The following is a 21519-nucleotide window of genomic DNA, read 5'->3' on the forward strand; positions in this document are numbered from 1 at the left end:
AGTAGCTATGGAAATCTGAAATTGTAAATATAATACAGATTTTGTACATTTTAAGCCTCCTGAACAATTTAAAGCTTTCTTTTACCAAGTACCTCCTTGTTGCAAACCCCAGGTTGAAAATGAAAAATAAGGTTTTTTCATATTCATGCAGCTTGAGTGCTGTGGATAGAGTTGTTGTGTAGATCTATAACATAATGCTGCATTTTTCCATTATGTAGGGTTCCTAGTATATTTTTAAAGGTCAATACACATATGATTTTGTTACGATTGGTTTCAGTTGATTTGGGTGCGAAATCTTTATAAGTGTAATTCATTTAGCACAGGATTTTGTTGTGACTAGGTAAGAATGGCACTCCTCATGGATCTCTGTTTTGTGGTGGATGAATGAAACTGGTTATTAATGCCAATTAGTAAGAAGTGGTCCTTTTCTCATGAATATTCCCATTTTGCATATTTAAAAATGCAAGTAGCAGTAATATATTTACAATAGGAAGTGAATATGACAAATGTCTCTGGTTCTTTTTTTCTGTGTTGATTTTTCTCCCACTGATTATGTTCATAACAGACAGATAAAAGGACGTCAGTTCTGTAAACCCAAAACTTGACCTGTTTAATCTGTTCTCAATGTTCATATTATTCACTCTTTTCAATTTTTATAAATTAATGTATTAGCTTAGTACCTTCAGAGGTTGTGGATCCAGGCCCTCCTCCCATCTTGCCCTGAGGCCCACCATGTTTGTTGGCCCCACTACCAACACCTGAGCCATTCTTTTCTGGTGACAGATCTGAGGAACTATCCCCAGCTGAGGTGTCAGTAGCAGAGGTTTTGGAACAAATAATGTACAAAAAAGAAATAAGTCACCAGAACCAGATGGTATTCTCCCAAGTGTTCTGGAAAAAAATGAATATGAAACTGCAGTAGTATGGGATGGGTCTCTTAAATTAGCCTCTGTATCATGACTGGAGAATTATTAAAGTAATGCTGACTTTTTAAAAAAGGGTCTTGAGTTGATCCTGGCAATTAGAAACAAACAGTGTTCCCTATAAGCTGTGTGCTTATGCAGCCGCTCATGAGAAATTCAAATGCCCCCGAGGTGATGTCACTGTATAAATCAATGGTATCACTCACACCTTGAATACTGCATACAATTCTGAGCACTCTATCTCAAAAAATTTATATTAGAATTGGAAAAAGTACAGAGAAGGACAGTCTAAATTATTAGGGTTATAGAACAGATTCCGTCTAAAGAGAGGTTAAAATACTGGAACAGTTCATCTTGGAAAAGAGATGGTTAAGGACAAGTATGATAGAGGGACATTAAATGAAAAGTGTAGAGAAAGTGAATTAAGGAAGAGTTGTGTACCCTGTCACATAATAGAGGAACCAAAGGGTCACCCAATAAAATTAATAGGCAGGAGGTTTAAAGCAAACATAAGGAAGAACTTCACACAATCCATTGTCAACCTGTGGAGCTTCTTGCCAGGGGATGTTGTGAAGGCCAAAAGCCTGACTGCATTTAAAAATAATTAGATGAGTTTGTCAATAGATAGGTATGTCAGTGGCTGTTAGCCAAGATGTTGAGGATACAACACTTGGCTCCAGGTGTCCCAAACCTCTGATGCCCAGAAGCGCAGACTAGACACATGGCACGGCTCATTGAACAATTACCCTGTTCTGTTTATTCCCACTGAAGCATCTGGCATTGGCTGCTGTTGGAAGATCGGATACTGGGTAGACCATTTGTCTGACACAGTACGGCCAGGCTTATGCTCTTAGAGACACCATGGTTTAATAATCAGTAGCTATCAACCCCCACACCCGCCCTGTAACTGGATGTAACACATACGAATCATAACTCTGGTAAAACGTTTAAAATATTTTCACAGTAAATGGGCAAGCTGGAGCTTCCATTCTACTTAATGGAGTTTCCCTCTTTTGTATACATCATGAAATCTCATTAATTGACTTTAGCTTTCATTAATATAGCCAGTGGAAAACTCCACCAGTACCCTGCAAACTGGATTCTAGCAGATGCTGGACATATCTTGAATGAGATTACCAAAGATTAGAGAATCAGACAGTGTAGACTTTTAAAAGAAATTTAATTAACAGCTTATTCCACTTTTCCCCTTTGTTTATTCCATCTGTTCATGTTTGCTGAGCAATATGTATGCTTGCACAGGTGCTCTGTCAGAATTACTTTAAATTAAACATGTTCATTTACTACTAACACATGGTCTGTGAAGGTAAACTTATCATGTTATGCTAAGAAAGACACTGATTGTTAAATTAGCCATTTACTTCAGCTGCTCAGAATTCTATTCTAGTTATGTTGATTATTTCTCTCCTGGTGCAAAGAAAGTTTAGTTGAATGATTTTTAAATGTTTACATGGCAGCTGCCTTTTGCGCTTGCTGTTACTTCTAGATGGTTTTTAAGGGGCACCCCCTTATAGCATGACAAGTGTTTGATATCATGTGACATTGGAACCTGACTTTGTCATTCACTTCAATCTCTGTAAGAAAAGATCGTTGCTTTGTACCAGTGATGAAAAACACTGCTGACAGCTGGTCCTAACTGAACATTAAGCAGCAGCTGACAACCAAGTACACGTCACAGAATAGCTGCAGATATCAAAACTGCCTTTGTAATTTCAAAAACATATTTAAAAGAATCTCTAATGGTCATGAATTGGCTGCGCTGAGGAAGGTTTTGCCCACAAATATATGAATGTATGAATTAAAGCATTTTTAATGATTGATGTAGAAGTGTGTCAGATGTGTGAGGTACTATACTGTTTGTTCTATATAAATTCCACTTTAAAAAGGAGGCAAAAGCTTTAATCTTTTTATATGAAATTACAGAGATGTTACAGTCTCTAGCACAGCGTCCAGCTCCAGCAAATACTAATCGCGAACGACGGCCTCGTTACCAGCATCCGAAGGGAGCACCTAATGCAGATCTAATCTTTAAAACTGGTGGGAGGTAAGACAACATTTCTTTAATTAACTCATTAATTCTGTTTCTAAGTAAGTTCCAGCATACCAAAAAGTTAATGATCTGTGCACTGAAATTAAGATGTTTCCTTTTAAAATAATGCTATTCTATGAGCTATTAAAGTACTCAGCAGATTAGTTTTATGTGTTGGTTATCCAGTGACCCTAGTATGTGCCACTGACAGGGAGGAGTTGGAAGGGTTCCAAGGAATCCTAATTTAACTGTTAAATTGTTATCAAATCTTGTACTATTGAGTTCAGAATAAAAGGGGTAGTTCACACAGAAAGTGTGCAGGAGGGAAGGAAGTTGAAAGCTTCTTTTTCTTCTAATGCAATTGTGGCTCTTTGAACTCTGTAAGCTTGAAACCCTCATTTTTTGTATTGTCATAAGTTAAAGGAAAACAGAGACAGATTCCACTGTATATCCTTGAAATTACTCTGAAGACAGATGCTGAATCTAAAGATGACAACTCTGTGTCTGACGTAACCAGGATGAGGGAATGAATGGCCGCTGCAAAGCATGAAGAAGGCTCTTGGTTTCAGAGCAAGGATCCTTGCCTGGACACCACTGTTTGTTTGTTTTTGTGTTCGCACCGTTGTTGTAGCCTTGGCCTCTGAAATCCCAAAGCTTTGTTTTATTCTCATCCAAAAAGTTCCATTAGGCCTTTTCCAGTACAGTAGTCCTCAGGCTCCTTGAGTGGAACTCTCACCTGTACATAACTGTCATAGACTTCGAAAAAGTCTTCCACAGAGGTGATAGAGGCACTTTGTGGAAATTGCAGCAGTACTGTGGCATCCCATCCAGAATTATTAACCTAATAATAAGGGTTCCTGTTGTCACCTTTCCTGTTCTTGATCGCAATGGACTGGATTATGAGCAAGACAACAGATGGCCATCCACAAGGCATTCAGTGGACACTTTGCAAACAGCTAAAGGACGTTGATTTTGCTGGTGATGTCTCCCTCCTTCCACCACCATGAAAACATGCAAGAAAAAGTTGCAACACTAGGCAAAACTGCCTCCGTGGCTGGACTGAGCATTAATAAGGGAAAGACCAAGACAATGAAGATCAACCAGTCCAACACCACCACCATCACATTGGTAGGGGATGACCTGGAGCGTTTCACCTCGTTGGAGAGTATTATGGGCAGAGACGGAGGAACAGACAAGGTTATCAGTGACAAGATAGGGAACACAGCAGCTGCGTTCAAGACTCTTCGTCCTATATGGAGCTCACAAATAATATCTGCGCAGACGAAACTGTGGCTCTTCAGCCCAAATATTAAGTGTGTGCTTTTGTTTAGATGCGAGACCTGGCATACTAAAAAGTCTTCAAATCACAAGCTACAGACGCTCATAAACATATGCTAGAGATACATCCTTCACATCAATGGGCAAGACTTTGTCACAAATGAGGCACTTTGGAACAGAGCAGGACAAGAACCAGTTGACATTCAAATCAAGAGAAGAAAGTGGGGATGGCTAGGCAGCACTCTCAGAAAACCATTATCCAGCATAGTCTGTCAAGCTCTCATGTGCAACCTGCAAGGAAAAGGCAAAAGAGGAAGACATCGGACAATGTGGAGAAGATCTGTTGAGGCTGAAGAACAATAATTAGGGTACTCCTGGAGTCAGTGTGAAGTGGAGGAGACTTGTAAATGGTCTACGCTCCACTCGGAGTACAAGGGTTCAAGTCAGTCAGTCTTCATACTGGAAACAGGTAGACTGTGTCCCTTTACATGAATACAGACATCCATGTAGTCAACAAATCTTACTATCAATTACATGTTTTCACTGTGCCTAAACCCAGGAGTGCAGCCTGCTATTACACTGTAGTACTTCACTTTACTGTGCCACATCAATATGTTACCGAGCACCTTCCTTGTAGAGGTGTAGTAATTAAGTCAATGTGTCAGGTGAGAGAGATCGGCAGAAGGGACCTGGTAATGCAGATGCATATATGTTGGCATAAGGTGGCTTCCATCAACCTAAATTTGTAGTATAGACCAGGCCTGAGATCAATGGGAAATATTTCCTATCTCAGTTTAATGTTCCCCCTGAGAACACAGCAGAGCCAGTGGTGCAAGTTCAGGACTGGAGTACATTACAAATTTTTGTTGGCATAGCTGTATCAGCTCAGAGTATGAAGAACAAATGTCACCTCCTAGCCAACATAGCTGTGGCAGAGGAACCTCTGGTGTAGATGCAACTGCATAGGGTTTCTACTGATATCACTAATGTGATTTAGAGAGATGATACAAGTTATGCTGCAGAACAACTCCATCTGCTGGTTTATATTGTGTCTCTGCTAGACAGCTCTGCTGACATAGCTATACGAAGTATATGTATCAAAACAAAAAGCAGTCAAGTAGCACTTTAAAGACTAGCAAAATAATTTATTAGGTGAGCTTTCGTGGGACAAAAAATCTCACCTAATAAATTATTTTGCTAGTCTTTAAAGTGCTACTTGACTGCTTTTTGTTTTTATAGTGTATAGACTAGCACAGCTCCCTCTCTGTTACTATTAAGTATGTGTAGTGTTATATATCAATCTTTTACAAATTTCTGTCTCAAAATGTATGAAAAGCAGTAGAGTTTGCAGTGGCCAGGCCAATTTAAGCGTAAGAGAAATCATAGTTGTTTGCATATCAAAAGGTAAATACCATTCTGACATACAGTAAAATATGGATTATGTGGAATTTGGATAACCGGCATACTCAATTAACAAGAGCAGGTGCCGGTTGCTCTGAGACTAGTGTGACTGACTGCCTAGCTGTGGCCTGCAGCCCTTGGGCCAGCTGGCACTGGGGATGGCTGCCTGGTCAAGGCCACAGGGGCAGCTTTCTGGGCAGCAGTGCAGGGGGTAGCTGTGGCTAAAGGGCCGGCTGTCCAACAGGCACCAGGGGCGACCGGGCTGGTAGAACAGGGTGAGTGACCCTATTCCAAAATCCAGCACTCTTGATTATCTAGCAACCCTCAGTTCTTTGGGGTTGCTGGGTAATGCATTTTCTACTGTACTTCTGTTTTAAATAATCTAAAAAGTCATAATTTTAGGCTTTCACAATGAGGTAGGTGTCTTCAGAGTGAGTTCAGCCAAATTTTAGGACTAAAGAGCTTTAAATCCTTCCTCTTTTTCAAACTGTAGAATGGGTGCTCATCACTCTGCCTTTATTTTGTATTATGCTGCAATTTAGCTACTGTGCCTTTTACTCAGTAAGCTCTGTAGGGCAAGAGCCAGAGTTTGCCAAGTGGGTCTATTGGCCATGTTGATTGCACAGTATAAAATAAGCAATTTTTAAAGAGATCTGAAAAAGTGGGGGTCTCCTCACCCCAGTCAAAGTAAATTTTCATGCACTTGATTCAGAAAATTTACAATTTTATATACATACTCAAACGGCATGTAATTATGGTGTGTGTATGTGTGAGTATATAGATAGATAATTACGTGCTCATTTTACCTTATTAATCTATTTATGCTTCCTAGTTTTTTTTTTTAAAGAGGCAATAAGCCTCATACAGATTATTAAAAAAATACATCCTAGAGTTTGGGAGGATGGATTTGTGGGGTGGGGGGGCACGTTCATTGAGATTCAGGTTAAGGCAAACATGCTGCTATTTTTATTTCTGGTAATAGAGACTGCGTGAATGGGGCAATGGAATGGAATCCCAGGTTCTGTATGAGACACGTGTTCTTGTAGAAGTTCTGCACTCCCATGCAACTTCCCCCACCCCAAGATTTACATTTTTTTCCTGATTGTGTGACACCATGTCCAACGCGCACTCATACCCACTTTAAGCACGGTAAATAAGGGACCCACAGTACAGTGAACACTCTCTTGAAGAATGCCTTAGCACATAGGACCCCTTTGAGATACCCCTTATTCACCCCTTACGCCACAAGTGGTCTCACTGACTTCACCAAGAGGATTTGTGGTATAAAGTACTATGCGTTGTGAGCCAGGGCATTGCATTCTGGCTTCTAGGTTAGGAATTTGCTGTTTGAATAAGCACTGCTTTTCTAATGTGAAAGTGAGTTGTTAAAGCAGTGTGTTTGTTTTGCCATTCACATGATGAGTGCTCTGTCCTTTCTTTTTTTTTTTCCTGTGTGTACCTATTACTGACCAGACTGACTCATTGTGGGTTTGTTTCACACAATTATGAGTCAGGGCCTAGTTGACTATATTATTTACTAAAAATAGCAGCATATTTGCTTTAAGGAAGCCAGGCTTTTGTTGTTCAAAACTTCCTGATTGGATTCATGCCTGTCAAAGTTATGGGTGTGTTTATATTGAAATCACAGTCTGAGGCTGCTTTTAAATTAGTATTTGTTTGAGGGTTCTAATCTGCAAGTTGTGGAGAAGTTGGCACGGTGTTTCACCAATACTTTTGTATCATTAACAGTGACATAAATCTCAGTGTTTGTAATGTGCCACAAGAACTACTTACAGAGCAAGCTATCCTGCTGAAATGTTACCTGTGCCATCTGTAACTTCTAGCGATGGAGAAGGGAGGTTGTCCTACAATGATCCCCTGTCTAACTGAATGCTATTGACGTAAAATTTTAATCAGGCTGAAGATACAGATTCATGAGCCGCTCCACACATGTCCAGACCAGTCTTTCATTTGTTTTGGACTTAATTGCAGGCTATGGCTATTGTGCAAGCACCAATAAGGCCTTTTGATTTAAGGTTGTCTGCAAGGGTCAGGCTGAAGTGGGAATGTAGCCTGGTAGAAGGAACAGGCATAGCCTCCTGATTGAGTGGGTACATTATAGTAAACTCTAAGTGAAATTGTAGTGTGAAACAAAATTAGAAATACAATGAGAGGGCAGAGGCTGTGGGAGGGAAGAGTGATGATTCAGTGAGGGCTGCTCCTCTTTGCACCATGTCCCATAGCCAGTCCTACTTACTCATGGTGGTGAGTGAAACCCTGTCCTTGATGGTACAGGAGATGGCCCTGTTCAGCATCCACACCCAGCTGCTCAAATGCTCCACTGTGAGCCTGGGAAATCAGGAAACATGGAAGCATCACCCTGCCACCCACTAATGCTCCCTCTGAAAGAGTTTGCCCTTCAGGCCAGCTTAGCAGCACACAACTCTGATGTCATCACAAAGTGAGCTGGCCAGGAGCAGCACCACCATGATGGAAGACAGTTTCTCATGCAAAGGACTGAACGCAGATACACGTCACACACCTTTTTGCATCCTTGGCTTCATGATTTCTGTGGCTGTAGCTGAAACTATGAATCCCTGTTAAAGCTGACCCTGTGCTGTACCTAACCCAGGCTCTCCCAACAGTTCCTGCTTGTTAACCTTCCCATTATATTTGCATATCTTCCTACCTGACCATTCATCTTATCACCTTGTTGCCTGCACTAACATTTCTTGGTGAAAGTGGAAAAGAAAAGGAAGAAGCCCCACAATTTTTATGGGCCAAGAGGGAGCAAGAGCTAGTAGAGGGGGAAACCCCTTCTTGATCAAGAGGGTCAGGAGCAACAAGAGTCTTTGCACCGAAGCAGCATCTACAACAGCTGGCTGGCTTCATTTGCCTCCAGTGCTGAATCCCCTGCCAAGCCACAAGCTTCTGCTACATGACATGGCCCTTGCTCAGAAGCTGCAGTTTTAATTTCTAGCAGTTTTTTTGCTGTGTTTCATCAGTGGGATCTGTGTCAGGATTGAGGTGGGGAAAGCTGACAGTTGGGTATGTGGGTACCTACTGCTCCAATTCAAAGCCTGATTATACTGAGACTTAGCCTAAAAACAGCATTTAATCCCTTTGTTTAACCAGTTTGTTTCAAGATTTTAGTTTGTAAATTGGCACAGTTTTTTTCAGAGGAAAATTGAATTTTCTGGGTGAAATACTTCATTTTTTATAATCTATTTGTAGTTGTAATTTAAGAAACATTCAGTACTTGATCTTCCATTTTTTCACTAGTTAACTTGCATGCTGTATTTTATCTAGTTAATTTGCATGCTGTATTTTTGTCTTAGGTACACATGCTATACTGATTGCTGTGATGACCTCTGTTCCTTGCCATTCCCCTAAGTCTCCATGTGTGTGGTGAGCTAGGAGTACAAACAAGTTTGCTGATTGCCCAACATCATACGTCTATTCATTAAGATTCTTGAAAGAGTCTTGGACCATAAATCATAGGAATTCTATTACTATTATTCTTAGATTTTCTGCTTGCTTAGTTTTAGGTCTAAGGACCTGCTGGTGTTACTCTATCTTGGAGTTCTTTTTTAAGTCTCAGTAGAAACCCAAGACTTACTGGAGATAAAGACAATCTCCCCTAAGAGAACAAAACAACAGTCAAGTAGGCCTGTCACGTAGGGCCTTCTGAAGTATAACATCATGATCTAGAATAGGTTGTAGGTTTTTAATGATGTGTTGCAGGGGTTTGAGCTGGGTGCTATAGGTGAGGGTAAGTGGTAGGTGACAGTTCTGTTCTCTCCTACAGACAACCTCCTTACCTAATGAAGTTTCTCACCAGCAACCACAGGCTATAGCACAATAATATGAATCCTGGAACCTTTCCTTGCAACAAACCCCATTGCCAGCTTTGTCCAAATATTTATTCTGGAGATACCATCACTGGACCTAACCATGTTAATTACAACATCAGGGGCTCATTCTCCTGTACCTCAACCAATGTTATATATGGCATTATGTGCCAGCAGTGCCCCTCCATAATGTACATTGGACAAACTGAGCAAACACTTCACCAAAAAATTAATGAACACAGAGCACACGTTAGGAATCTCAATACACATAAGCCTGTCAGTGATCATTCCAAAGGAGTGGGCCATTCTGTTAAAGACCTGCGAATATGCGTCCTAAAACAGAGAGACTTTAAAAACAGATTTCATAGGGAGATTTGTGAACTGGGATCAGATTCAAATTTGACACATTAACACTTGGTATGAACATGACAGTAGTTTTCTCACACATTACAGAGACACACATTCCCTTCCTTTGATGTTTCTAATTATCTCAGACTAAACACTTAACATCCCCCCACCCCCCTCCTTCCATTCCATGTATTTGATTTGTCAGTTTTTATTGCCCTTTTTTGGACCTCTGTACTATATAATTGAGTCTGGACTGGAAATGCTATAGATCTGAAGAAGTGGGTCTATCCCACGAAAGCTCATCACCTAATAAATTATTTTGTTAGTCTTTAAAGTGCTAGATGACTGTTTTTGTTTTGTTAGAATACAGACTAACACGGCTCTCTCTCTATTACTACCCTAAGAGAGTTGTCCTTCCAGATCAAGGTTGAGGTACATTGGCAGAATAGAGTGGAGAAAGATTGTGCACTGGCTCTGTGCATAATGCTAAGACTTGTCAGTCTGATACTTCCACAAAAGTCATTTTTTTGTCTTTGTCCAGGGGGGATAGCCCTATTACTAAAATATTCCACTGTAAGTCTCAGGTGTAGGTTCATGATTGAAATTAAGTAAACATCTTCTACAAATTTATATAATACTTCAGAGACTTGGGTCTAAGAAGGCCAGAAAGGTTTAAATTATTCAGAATGTTTAACTCTAGGAGGAAAGTGAGGAGCCAGGGATAGAGCGCGAATCAGGTGATGTGTGCACTCCACAAGTGCTGGAAGGGAGAAGGAGGCATAGAAGGTATGGGGCGAGAGGCACTGGGGGTGGCAGAGGAAATGGAGGTCCCTGCGCCACAGGTGGAGCCCCAGTGGGTTGCAGATTGCCCTCCATTAGTTTAACTGATTTGTTTATATATTAGGCAGCATTATTGTAGCTGTTTTGGCCCAGAATGTTAGAGACACAAGATGAGTTCATCTTCAGGTCTGGAAATATGCATAAGCAACATATTATGAAGTTTGGCTCTTGTTTTAAAAATATAAATAATCTATTAATAAAGGCAACAGAGATAGCAAAGGAGACATGATTCAGAAATAGTAATTTCCATGCAATGTTTAACCTCTAATTTACTTTTTAAAAGCTCTTCTTTAAATAGCCATAACTTATAAACTAATTGCTCTGTCAGAAATTTGTCATAGAAAGAAGAAATTATTATCTGATCTATATCAAAGAGCATAGTTTAAGGGGTGGCTTAAACCTCACAAAGGAGTCTGAGTAATATAAACACCTTCACTTGTGGTGTTGTGTACCCATTTCTTTGTAAGTAAGCACTTCTTGTGGTTATGTACTAGTTGACAAGTACAATCTAAGTAGGTTTTAGTGAAAGCATTTGTCATGATGATTGTGGAATCACTTATTTTTACATCTGTTTGATTTTTTTTCCCTGTAAGCAATTTGAATGAGAAATGAAGTGTAAAGACAATAACAAGATGTTAGGGTTTTATTACCAAATAGTCATTAAAATCCCATAATAAAGTCTGGTTTATTAGTGCTGAAAAATAAAGGCAAGCTTAACAAGGGAAAAGTTAGATCTTCTAACATAATTTCCCATTTCTGCTATTGAGCAAGACAGGTAAATGCATATGACTCTCCATACAGCTGTCCTTTTGACCCATGTTCTTGTATTTCACTCTCTTCTTTCAACTTTATGCTAAAAGCTAGAAATCTTAGTCATCTTGTATCCCAGCTTCTCTTCTCCTCACAGCTCCTCTTTAGAGTTAACTATATTCAGCTTAATGTGTCATTTTTTTTTGCTCTACGCTAGGTGTTAAAACTAGTAATTTTCCAAACTACCCCAGCATTATATGTTGCTGTGTCACAGTTTCCAAGTCTTTGCCAGACTTAATCCTTATTTTATTTCTCCCTCTTCTGAAATCCTTATTTGGCTCCCCTATTAGCTTTCTTCTACTGCTTTTCTCAATTCCTAGTCTTTTTAAAGAGGGAATGGACTGGCTGTAATAACATTACATCCTAGCCTCAAGGAATATGGTCTTATTGTTCCCATCCTCCATTTTCCTGGGTATCTTCTCCACTTTAAACACTGATGCTTTGATAGTCAAAACTCTGAAATAACTCTGCTTTCCACTACAGTCCTGAGCTGCCTTCACCCACTTCCTTCGGTCTAGGCTTCTTCAGTCCCCTCCTTGATTCTTTCCTCTTGGTGGGTTATGCTTCTGTCTGTGCATGCCCAACACATTTCTCTCTTCCCCTTTCTAATCTCTGCAGTACTGGGGAAGTCCAGCAGAGCAGTACGTTGTTCCCTTGACCCCTAAGAGCATGCATAAAAAAGCAACTAAATGCCTGTAGCTGACACATCCTAGTCGACTTCAACTTGCAGGGATCAAGGCTGTGCGCAGCTGTTTCATTGTTGTGTGGGCTTCCTGGCACTGGGACCCTCCCCTCCCAACCCCCCAGAGAAATGTGTGTAGTTGTGTGCACGTGTCCTACAGCTTGGACTCCAGCCTGAGCCTGGAAGCCTACGTGGTAATGAAACACCCCACAGCCAAGTCTGACAACCCCAAGTTGACCTTTATGTATGGCCTGAATGCTGGTGATACTTTTTAAAGTCACTAATAGTCCTACTTACAACAGTTTCATTGATTTAAAAAAAAAAATGAAAATGCAGAGCTTTAGCTTTTAGCTGGTGGTTGGTAGTATAGCTGGTCTTTTGTTAATCCACAGGCGGCCTGGCTTTGAGCAAGCACCCAGCTACATGGGAGAGGAGGGGCGGGGCTGAGCTCCTGCCTCGTGAGCCAATGAAAATTGTCTCACATGCCACTCTTAGCACCTGTTTTGGGGGTTGTTGACCCCTGGGGTAGACTAAAACAAAATATATAATTTGTAGAAAAAATGTGTTTGGCAAATATTACCATTCAGCAACTTCATATTTTTTTAATATGTTTAGATTGACTCCAAGCATTAATCATTGAAATTTCCTCTACCCCATGTACAATAAGCTACTACACAGACATATGAAAATCTGTCTGAGGTAGTAACGTAGCCACACACTACTGTGCTGTCCAAAAGTCTCACAATATTTAATGCATTTATCCTCCACAGCCCTGAGGGGTAAGGAAGTCCTATTATTTCCATTTTTAACAATGGGGAACTAGAGACATTAAGTGGGGAGGGATAGCTCAGTGGTTTGCGCATTGGCCTGCTAAACCCGAGATTGAGAGTTTAGGGATTTGGGGCAAATAGATTAAATAAAAAAATCTGTGAAGAATGGTCATAGGTCCTGCTGCAAGAGCAGAGGACTAGTCTTGATGACCTCCAAAGGTCCCTTCCAGTTCTGTGAGATAGGTATATCTCCGTATATTTAAAGTGCCTTGTCCAAGGTCTTGCAGGAAATCTGGGGCAAACCAGGGGCTTAAATCCAGACTCTGAAATTCCTAAACTAATACTCCAACCTCTGTGTTCGCATATACGTGTTACTTGTCATCGATGTATGTGGTTCTTTAAGGATAACGTTCCTGCTTTGAAGGTTACATAATCCAAATTGAGGTGGTGGTGAAGCAAGAAAACATCATTCTGAGCAAAACAAAATGTGAAAAGGAAAACTGCTAATGAAATAGTAATGTTTAGAAAGAAATCAGAAGCTCCCTGGGTGTCGTTCCTGTTTTTGTTTAATGTGGTCAGGCAAGAGAGAAGGAACAGAAAGCACCGAAGTTGAAATTAGTCATGGAAAGCACACGAAAAAGTGAGTTTTGAGGAGGTATTTCGAGCCCAGAAGAGGGCACCTGGCATACAGGAAGAATGAGGTTACTTCAGGGCATGGAGTTTTAGGTTGGTGGAGGAGACAAAGTGGTTGGGTAGAAAGCTGTGACTGCTTGATGATCTGGTACGTTAATTAGTCATAAGAATTTTGCTCTTATGGTTTGGTGTTAGCAGATCCCCTTCATGTAATTACGCTCAATTATTACTACTTATGCATCAAGATTGTGTGTTTTTCATGAGAGTAAATGTATTATCTTGAAAAACAACAAAAGAGGGATACATCTGATGAAGCAGGTGTTTGCCCACGAAAGCTTATGCTCCAGAATATCTGTTAGTCTATAAGGTGCAACAGGACTTCTTGTTGCACTCGAAGATACAGACTAACATGGCTACCTCTCTAATACTTGTATTATCTTGGGAATCTTGCCCACATTCCAGTTTGGGCCATTACATTCTGGATTATGTGTCTGAATCCCCATTTTAAGTGTGTATGGGGTCTTCACTTCCTGACCTAACCTATTGTATACATTGCACATTTAAATAGTTGTGTTCTACTTTAGACACAAGGTGCATTGCAGCGTCAGGTGAAGTGAGCCTTGTATATTCCTTAAAGTGCTTTAGAAATGCAAAGTAACTTTTGCAGGTGCTAAAAAACCAACAATTGTAGGATGGATTAAGTTTTACTATCCTATTTTCAGATGCTCATAATTTGTTGAAAAATATTTCCATATTTTATTTAACGAGAAGGTATTGTTTGCCTCTCTTTTTTTTTTTTTTTTTTTTTTTTTTTTTTGTAGTTTGGCCAAGGACTAAAGTAGATTAATTGATTGTCTTTCCCCCTTTTAAGACATTCTACTTTCTTTATTCATGTATAACACAAAAGGCTCTACCTGGAATCTTTCATTAAAATATGTCTTAATAAAGGGAGTATTTTTGAACATGATTAGAGATCAGTGTATTCTCTCCTGTATCACAAATTTAGGGGCAGGTGTTAGTGGGAGAATTTGCATGAGAGAGATTTATTGCATCAAAACACATGGAGAGGAACCCAGAAATTACATCAGCAGTAGATAGGAAGTGTGTTTGTTTCTTTGTGTCACAGATTGCACTGTTTTTGTAAAATTGTGTGGCATTCTGTAATTGTTCCGTTTAATTACAGGTGTAAAAATTTAAGCTTTTTCCTTTGCATAGCTATAACTTGTGCTGGTTATTTTGGAAAAAGAATTTTATAAAATCTATATTAATGTAACACGTAAGTCATGCAGTTGAAATAACAGTAAAAAAATACATTGGTAAAGATTCCAATGGTAGTGTTAACTTAGCCTGATTACATATCCTACATATTTTACTGTATACATTTAATAGCATAAGAAGAAATATGCATATGTACTATATATGATTTTGGTCCCTTTATATCACATCCCACCATGCTGTTTCCATTTACCGTCTTGTGAAAATTAAAAATATTTTACCCAGCTAGAACTACTTCACATACTAGGTATAACTTAAGATTTTAACATGACTATTCCTCTCACTATAAGATTTTTCTGAACATTTCTGTATTTCACTTTAGAAAGCCCAGCTCTGGTTTATTCTTTAAGCTTTACCCAAATCTATTATGCAGTAAACTTTCATATCCAGCAGCTCCAGGACCGGGAGGCTGCCAGATTTTCAAATATTCTGGATAATAGAGAGGTGAACCTAGCAATGCATAACACTAAAGCGAAACAAGATTAGCTATTAAGAAACAAACAAATGTGTGCAGAGTAATTTATCAACAACAATAGTATTGTTCACTGTAAACTTAGAATGTATTTGCTGTATTTATTTTGCTGTATATGGTACATATGGAAAACGTAACTAAAATTTACTTATGGTTAAAATGCTGGTCATTTGAACATCTGGATAATGGAATGCCAGATATGAAAGAGTTTACTGTAATTTGTACAGCAAGAAAAATTATTCATGTAAAGTCTATGTTAAGTGAAGTAACAGTCTTTACCTACATTTCAACAAATGTTGCATGGTGACTCTGAACTTGTCTCGCAGTCAGTTTTGTGCTTGAAAGTGGTGTCCCCATTTTGGAAGTAGGTGGGTCACGACAGAGAATTTCTCTGAGTCTCCTGGGGTTTCTTTGCATGGTGATGTATTTGCCTGCCTTTGGCACACATTTTTTGTAAAAGTCTTTATAAAATGAAGATGTGAAGTATAGAGACTACATTTTGGAGGAAAGGCAATAAAACAGCCAGCCACAAAGGACTCTAAGTCTGTCTTTAGGTCCTACGGAACTGCATGGGTTTAATCCTTCAAAAATAATTTCTCTCTTTCCACTCCTTCAGGAGACGTTGATCCAGCAGCAAGTGTCATTTCATTAGGTCCTGTATCTCTGATGTTGTGGATAGTGGAGTCCTCCAGCAATTAAATGAGAGCCGTGGACACATCTCAGCATGTCAGTCTAGAGCGTTCAGAATCGAAACCTGGGACAGGCTGGAGCCATGGGGAAGAAACACCAGCCTCCACTAAAAACAGAACAAGTGGAAGCTTCCAAGTCATGGCCTACTAAAAAAGCACTTTGTTACAGGAACCGTGTGAGGGTTAATCTTCTCATGAGAATGGAAGTAAATAAATGAGATGGTTAACTTGACCAGTGAGCAGTTCAGTTACAACAAAGAGCAATTGAAAAAAACGATGGATTACACTGGAACGGAAAGGGTTTTGATGGCTCATTGTGGGGGAAAAACAAAGGAAGGTCTAAATCCAGTGGGAGTTACATTATCTTGAATAGAGCATTCTGTGGCAGAAGAATATTCATTTGGGGGCTTCAAGTTTGCAGTAGAAAAGCATAGAGCAAGCAGTAAAAATCTTATCTCAGACCCTGACATGTAGGACAACGAAATTATGATCAATTCCCAAACTTCAGATACTCCACAGAGGGAAGGCTTTTGTTTTGTAAAAGGGATAGCTGGGAGGGGGAAAAAATCAAACAGAGTCAAGGAGATAAATTTATCTGGCAAGGTTAAAGACTAAATGTGAAGTTTATTGACATAGTGTTTACCCAAATTGCATAGAGAAGCCTGACACCAGCCTAAGAACAGGGATATTGTTGAGCCCATTGTAAGTATCATTGAAAACCAAAATGTGCCAGTCAGCATGACAGAAAGACATCAAGGGGCAGAGCCAAATATTTTGTTGACCTCCACAGGTTGATACGCCTTTGTGTCTGAAAAGAGAGGAAGAAAAAAGTCTGGAAATAAATAGAATTTTTATTTTATTTCTTTTTCGTGGTAGAAATGAGGTTTCTTGGTCTGTTTCTGACAATCTGTTATTTATTAGTATAGTTGTGGTTTTTTGTTCGCTTTCAGATAGGTGTAGTACATTCAGTTAGAGTACATCTGTATGCTACTACTCAATTAAATCTTTTTTTTTCTAGCTCTTTTAAAAATTCTTTCTACCACTGGTTTGGTTTTTGCATGTAGAATAAAAAAGACTTGTAAAATTGTAACATTTCACACCGAAATGCCACCCGATCTTCACCAGCTTCAGAAATCTGACCTTTGCCGATGCTGCAATAAAGTGTTGTAATTTAGAATTAGCGTCTGTCTCTATCTCTGAGTCCATTTTGAAGTAAATGATTATCTGAAATGATTCTAGTAATACATGATGTACTGTTTGCTTTTGAAGAAATTTTGACCCAGTATGTCCTTATTTAAGTGTCATAAGGAGTATATGGCTTTGCAGAGGTGGGGTATGTACCCCAAAAGTTACTTGAGTAAAAGTGTAGCTGCTGGGGGGGTGGGGCTTGATACTTAAGTACAAGTTACCAGAGTCCATCTGGAAAACTACCCCAGTAAAAGTATGCGTTCGTGTACACACACACACACACACACACACACACACACACACACACACACACACACACACACACACACACACACACACACACACACACACACACGGCCCTTCCTCCCAACAAGATGATAAATTACATCACACAGGGTAGTTTAGTATTGTCGTCATTTGAGACAGCCTGAGTACCTTCTGGCTGCTGTCTAGGTTCTCTCCTCAGTCCTGATCTATTTGTGTTAGAGGGAGGTAGGTGTACGTCCAACTTTTCTCAATTTCTTCATGCAGATAAATGTATCATTTTTTAGTTTCAACTATTGATTGAGTGCAATCCCCAGCATATGGATTACAGTTATATATCAGATTGGTAAAATATTAACAACTTGCTTTCCAAAAAACATTGAAAAATTAGACCAACAGTCATGCAGCACTTTAAAGACTAACAAAATAATTTATTAGGTAATGAGTTTTCAGGGGGAGACCCACTTCCTCAGATCTGGTGGGTCTGCCCCATGAAAACTCATCACTTAATAAATTATTCTGTTAGTCTTTAAAGTGCTATATGACTGCTGACTTGTGTTAGAATACAGACTGACACAGCTACCTCTCTGTTGCTATGAAAAATTAGGATGAAAAAGGGCACCAAATTTAGACTTGGTAGTGTTAAGCAACGAAGAATAGCTAAAATGAAGAAATTACAGTTAGTATAGGTGCTATGCCTGCATGTAATTTCCTATGAAGAGACTCATGTTTTCAGTTGCTTGTAATTTTGTGAAACTTTCATTCGTTCAGGCTAAAATTGTCCACTTCAGATATCCACCAGGAAAACATAGTTCAGACATTTCTGAGAATATGGGAAATACCTGTAAGAATTTTCTTAACATGGGCAAACCATGAGACATTCGTGCCTTCAAACTTTGAACCAGGGATTAGATCTGGCATGGAGCATTGCTCAGGAATGTGTGTGTCAGGAATGTCCCTTTTGCCATTTCCCTGAGGAAAACGAAAATCATTCAGATCTGGCCAGGTTATAAATCTTTGGGGGAAAAAGAAAAAATCTGTTTGCACGTGCTCAGTAGAATCCTGGTAGCTTAGCAGCTAAATTTCAAAAATTCCATCTGTACTGTGCATTCTCCATGCCATGGCTGCAGGAATAGAGTCAGACTTCCCATCAATTGCTCGACTCAGCTGCACTCTTTCCTTTGCTCTCAGCATCCTCCATACTGATGCCCAGGTGGCCTGATTCACATGTAGAACAGTAATGAATATGGAGGGAGAGAAGGTTTCATGGTGAGAGTCAAATGGAGAAGCAAAGGACTTGGGTGGGGGGGGGGAGAGAGAGTTTGGATCCAGAGGATCTGTTCAAGGGCAGAAGAGGCACAGACTTAAGGAATAATGGTAAAGGGAGGAGTTAGGGCAGTGTAGTGGGCAGTGAGATAACAGCAGACAGAGGGTGGGATGGGCAGAAGGAGGATAGTGGGAAGTCTGGTAATGTAAGTAAGAGCTAGGGAAGAAGGATAAGAGGAGGAGGCAGGGACACAATATGGTGAACACAAGCGAAGGTGTGTAAGAGCAATCTCAGGTTCTGTAGGGAAGTACTGACATGACTTGAGATGTCCAGGGTAAATTCATATCTTTTGCTTACAGCAGGCAGAGCCCTCTTGGTTCCCTACCAGGGGAAACTCTCCCTAGTCACTGGCAACTGGTAAGTTGTCATGGGATAAGAGGGAAGGTCTTATAGATCAGGGTGGGTAAAAGATAGGAAATAAAGAGTTGGCCAATGGTTAGTTTTCAGAAAGTAGTGAGAGTGAAGTAACTAGTGGTGTTCCCCAGGGATGTGAAGTAGGACCAGTCCTATCCAACATGCTCCTAAATTATCGGGAAACAGGTAATACCAGCGATGGGCAACCTAGGCTAACGAATGGGCTGCACGAGTGCACCTCCATCTTAGTGGCCTGTAAGACTGTCGTAACCAAGATCGTCTCCTGGGGTAAGGTAATTTTGTTGACTATGCTTGCATACCTAGAATTTGTGCTGTGTGCTCATTGACCCATAGCAGCACTCTGATTGGATGCACATGGCTTTTACATTCAGTGTTGCATGCAATCAGCACCCTCCTTGCTTTGTGTGCCTTTACTGTCTATGAATGTCACTTTAGTAATACTGGTAGGAAAAAAATTATGCAGATGGACACCTCTGGAATCTGGTAATCCTACATGTGGGCAACAGTAAACAAAATGTCTGGCAGGCCATGCATGTCTGTGGGCTGCAGGTTGTCCACCACTGGTGTAAAACAGTGAGGTGGCAAAATTTGCACAATACAAAATTACTTAAGATAGTTAAGTCCAAAGCAAAGAGTTACAAAGAAATCTCGCATAACTGGGCAACAAAATGACAGATGAAATTCAGTCTTAATAAATACAAAGTAAAGCACTTTGGCAAACATATTCGCAACTTTGCATATAAAATGATGAGGTCTAAATTAGCTATTACTACACAAGAAAGTGATGTTGCAGTCATTGCAGCAGCTCAGGACAAGCAAAGCACCTGGGGGCCTGCCAGGGCAAATGGTAATGAGCCATGTCCAGCCAGCATGGCAGAGGTTCCCCATCCCTGGTGTAAGTTCTCTTTGCGCCTTGCAATCCTAGGAGCCCATGGAACATGGTCTGCCTACAAAACCTGCTTGAGCTTCTAGCCCTTTTACTGAGGCAGCTGGAATACCTTGCCAGTAGGCTTTCTAGAAGCTGATGGTTTTACCCAGTACTGTGTCTGTAGCAAAGCAAGAAAACAAATTGAGCTACAGCTATGATGCTGGAGCATTTCTCACTTGAGCAAACAGCCCCTTCTCTTCCTCAGGGGTGCTGAGGCTCAGTCTTTCACAAGGTAATCTTTCCACTGGCTCATAGGGAGAAGAAATCTTTAAGGATGTTTTTATGCATTGTAAAGATGCAAAGTCCCCTCCTTTTTGTTGGTTAATATATTTTCTCTTTAAAACTGTCCTATCTTTGCTCCCGCAGCCACATGATCAGAAGTTAGTGAGGAGATGCCACTTCAGGTGCCACTGTTTCATTGCTGCAATGTTACATTTAATTAAAATGGGAATGGGCTTGGCTTCTTAAGTAAAGTTAGGGCTACTGAAAGGTGCTAAACTGACAGCACTAGGAAAGGAAGTCTTGCAGTGGTAAAGAAGGCATCTGAATGCTGCCCAGTCCATGAACCTCAGCTGTGATCCAGAGGCAGAATTTCTGAAGGTGAGTGACTAATACTCCATGCTCCTTTAATTCTTAGCACCTGTGAAGTGACAGCAAGGTGTGGGCATTGGTTGCAACTGGAGTGATGTTAGTGATGAGGACATATATCCCCTGGGACTGCAAAATTCCATACACCTGGGTCACTGAACAACCATCACGTGTATCTGGTTATGCCTTATGCAGTCACTATATTACATCAGAGCCGAAGACAGAGCTAAGAAAAAGGCTTGGTCGATGGATGACTTACTACTAAGTGTCCATAGCAAGTGACACAACTTTATGAAAATTCCCCACCACACCTTTTGATACGCTGAACGTGTGCACTGAGTAAGTGAATGAGTAATGAAAACTGTGAAACCAAAACTGCTTCTTGGTGAGGAATATTCTCTGCATTTCTTGTATTTTCCTTTCAACGGTCGGCATCCTTAGTGATTTTGTTTACAGTCAAGTCTTCTACCTTACAAAAGACATTCATATGAGATTACACTTGACTTTCTCCTCCCAGAACCTGATGCTCACTATAACCAGATTTGTCATCAGACCTGAACAGTTCTGAACCTATAAACAGGAAGCTCTTTGGAAGATATTAAACAACCACACTTACGTCAAAACATTTATTCATATTTAAATTGTGAACTTTAAAAATACCAACCCCATACCACAGGGAAAAGATGATGACTTTAAAAAGCCAGTTCTGTGACTGAATGATTCAAAAACTTTCTTTTCTTCCCTTAAGTGAGTCAAGAGGCAATAAATGAAAAAAAATGTAGTACAAAATGGAAGGTGTTACTGTTGTTCATTTTGCCCTTGGTTCTATT

The 21519-nt window shown here is 40.1% G+C and overlaps 1 protein-coding gene across 4 annotated transcripts in view; it reads left to right on the forward strand.

Annotated features, from left to right (window-relative positions):
• UPF2 (UPF2 regulator of nonsense mediated mRNA decay) overlaps nucleotides 1–17196 on the forward strand; it is a 141171-nt gene extending 123975 nt beyond the window's left edge. For all 4 annotated transcript variants that reach the window (XM_075017949.1, XM_075017952.1, XM_075017951.1 and 1 more), the window contains 2 exons: nucleotides 2865–2985; nucleotides 15947–17196. In XM_075017949.1, coding sequence (XP_074874050.1) covers nucleotides 2865–2985; nucleotides 15947–15956 — 131 coding nt within the window. In that variant the 3' untranslated portion in view covers nucleotides 15957–17196. The remainder of the gene's footprint in view (nucleotides 1–2864; nucleotides 2986–15946) is intronic.
• Nucleotides 17197–21519: the final 4323 nt, after the last annotated feature.

Source organism: Carettochelys insculpta, chromosome 1, assembly GCF_033958435.1.
Source record: "Carettochelys insculpta isolate YL-2023 chromosome 1, ASM3395843v1, whole genome shotgun sequence".
Lineage (NCBI taxonomy): Eukaryota > Metazoa > Chordata > Testudines > Carettochelyidae > Carettochelys > Carettochelys insculpta.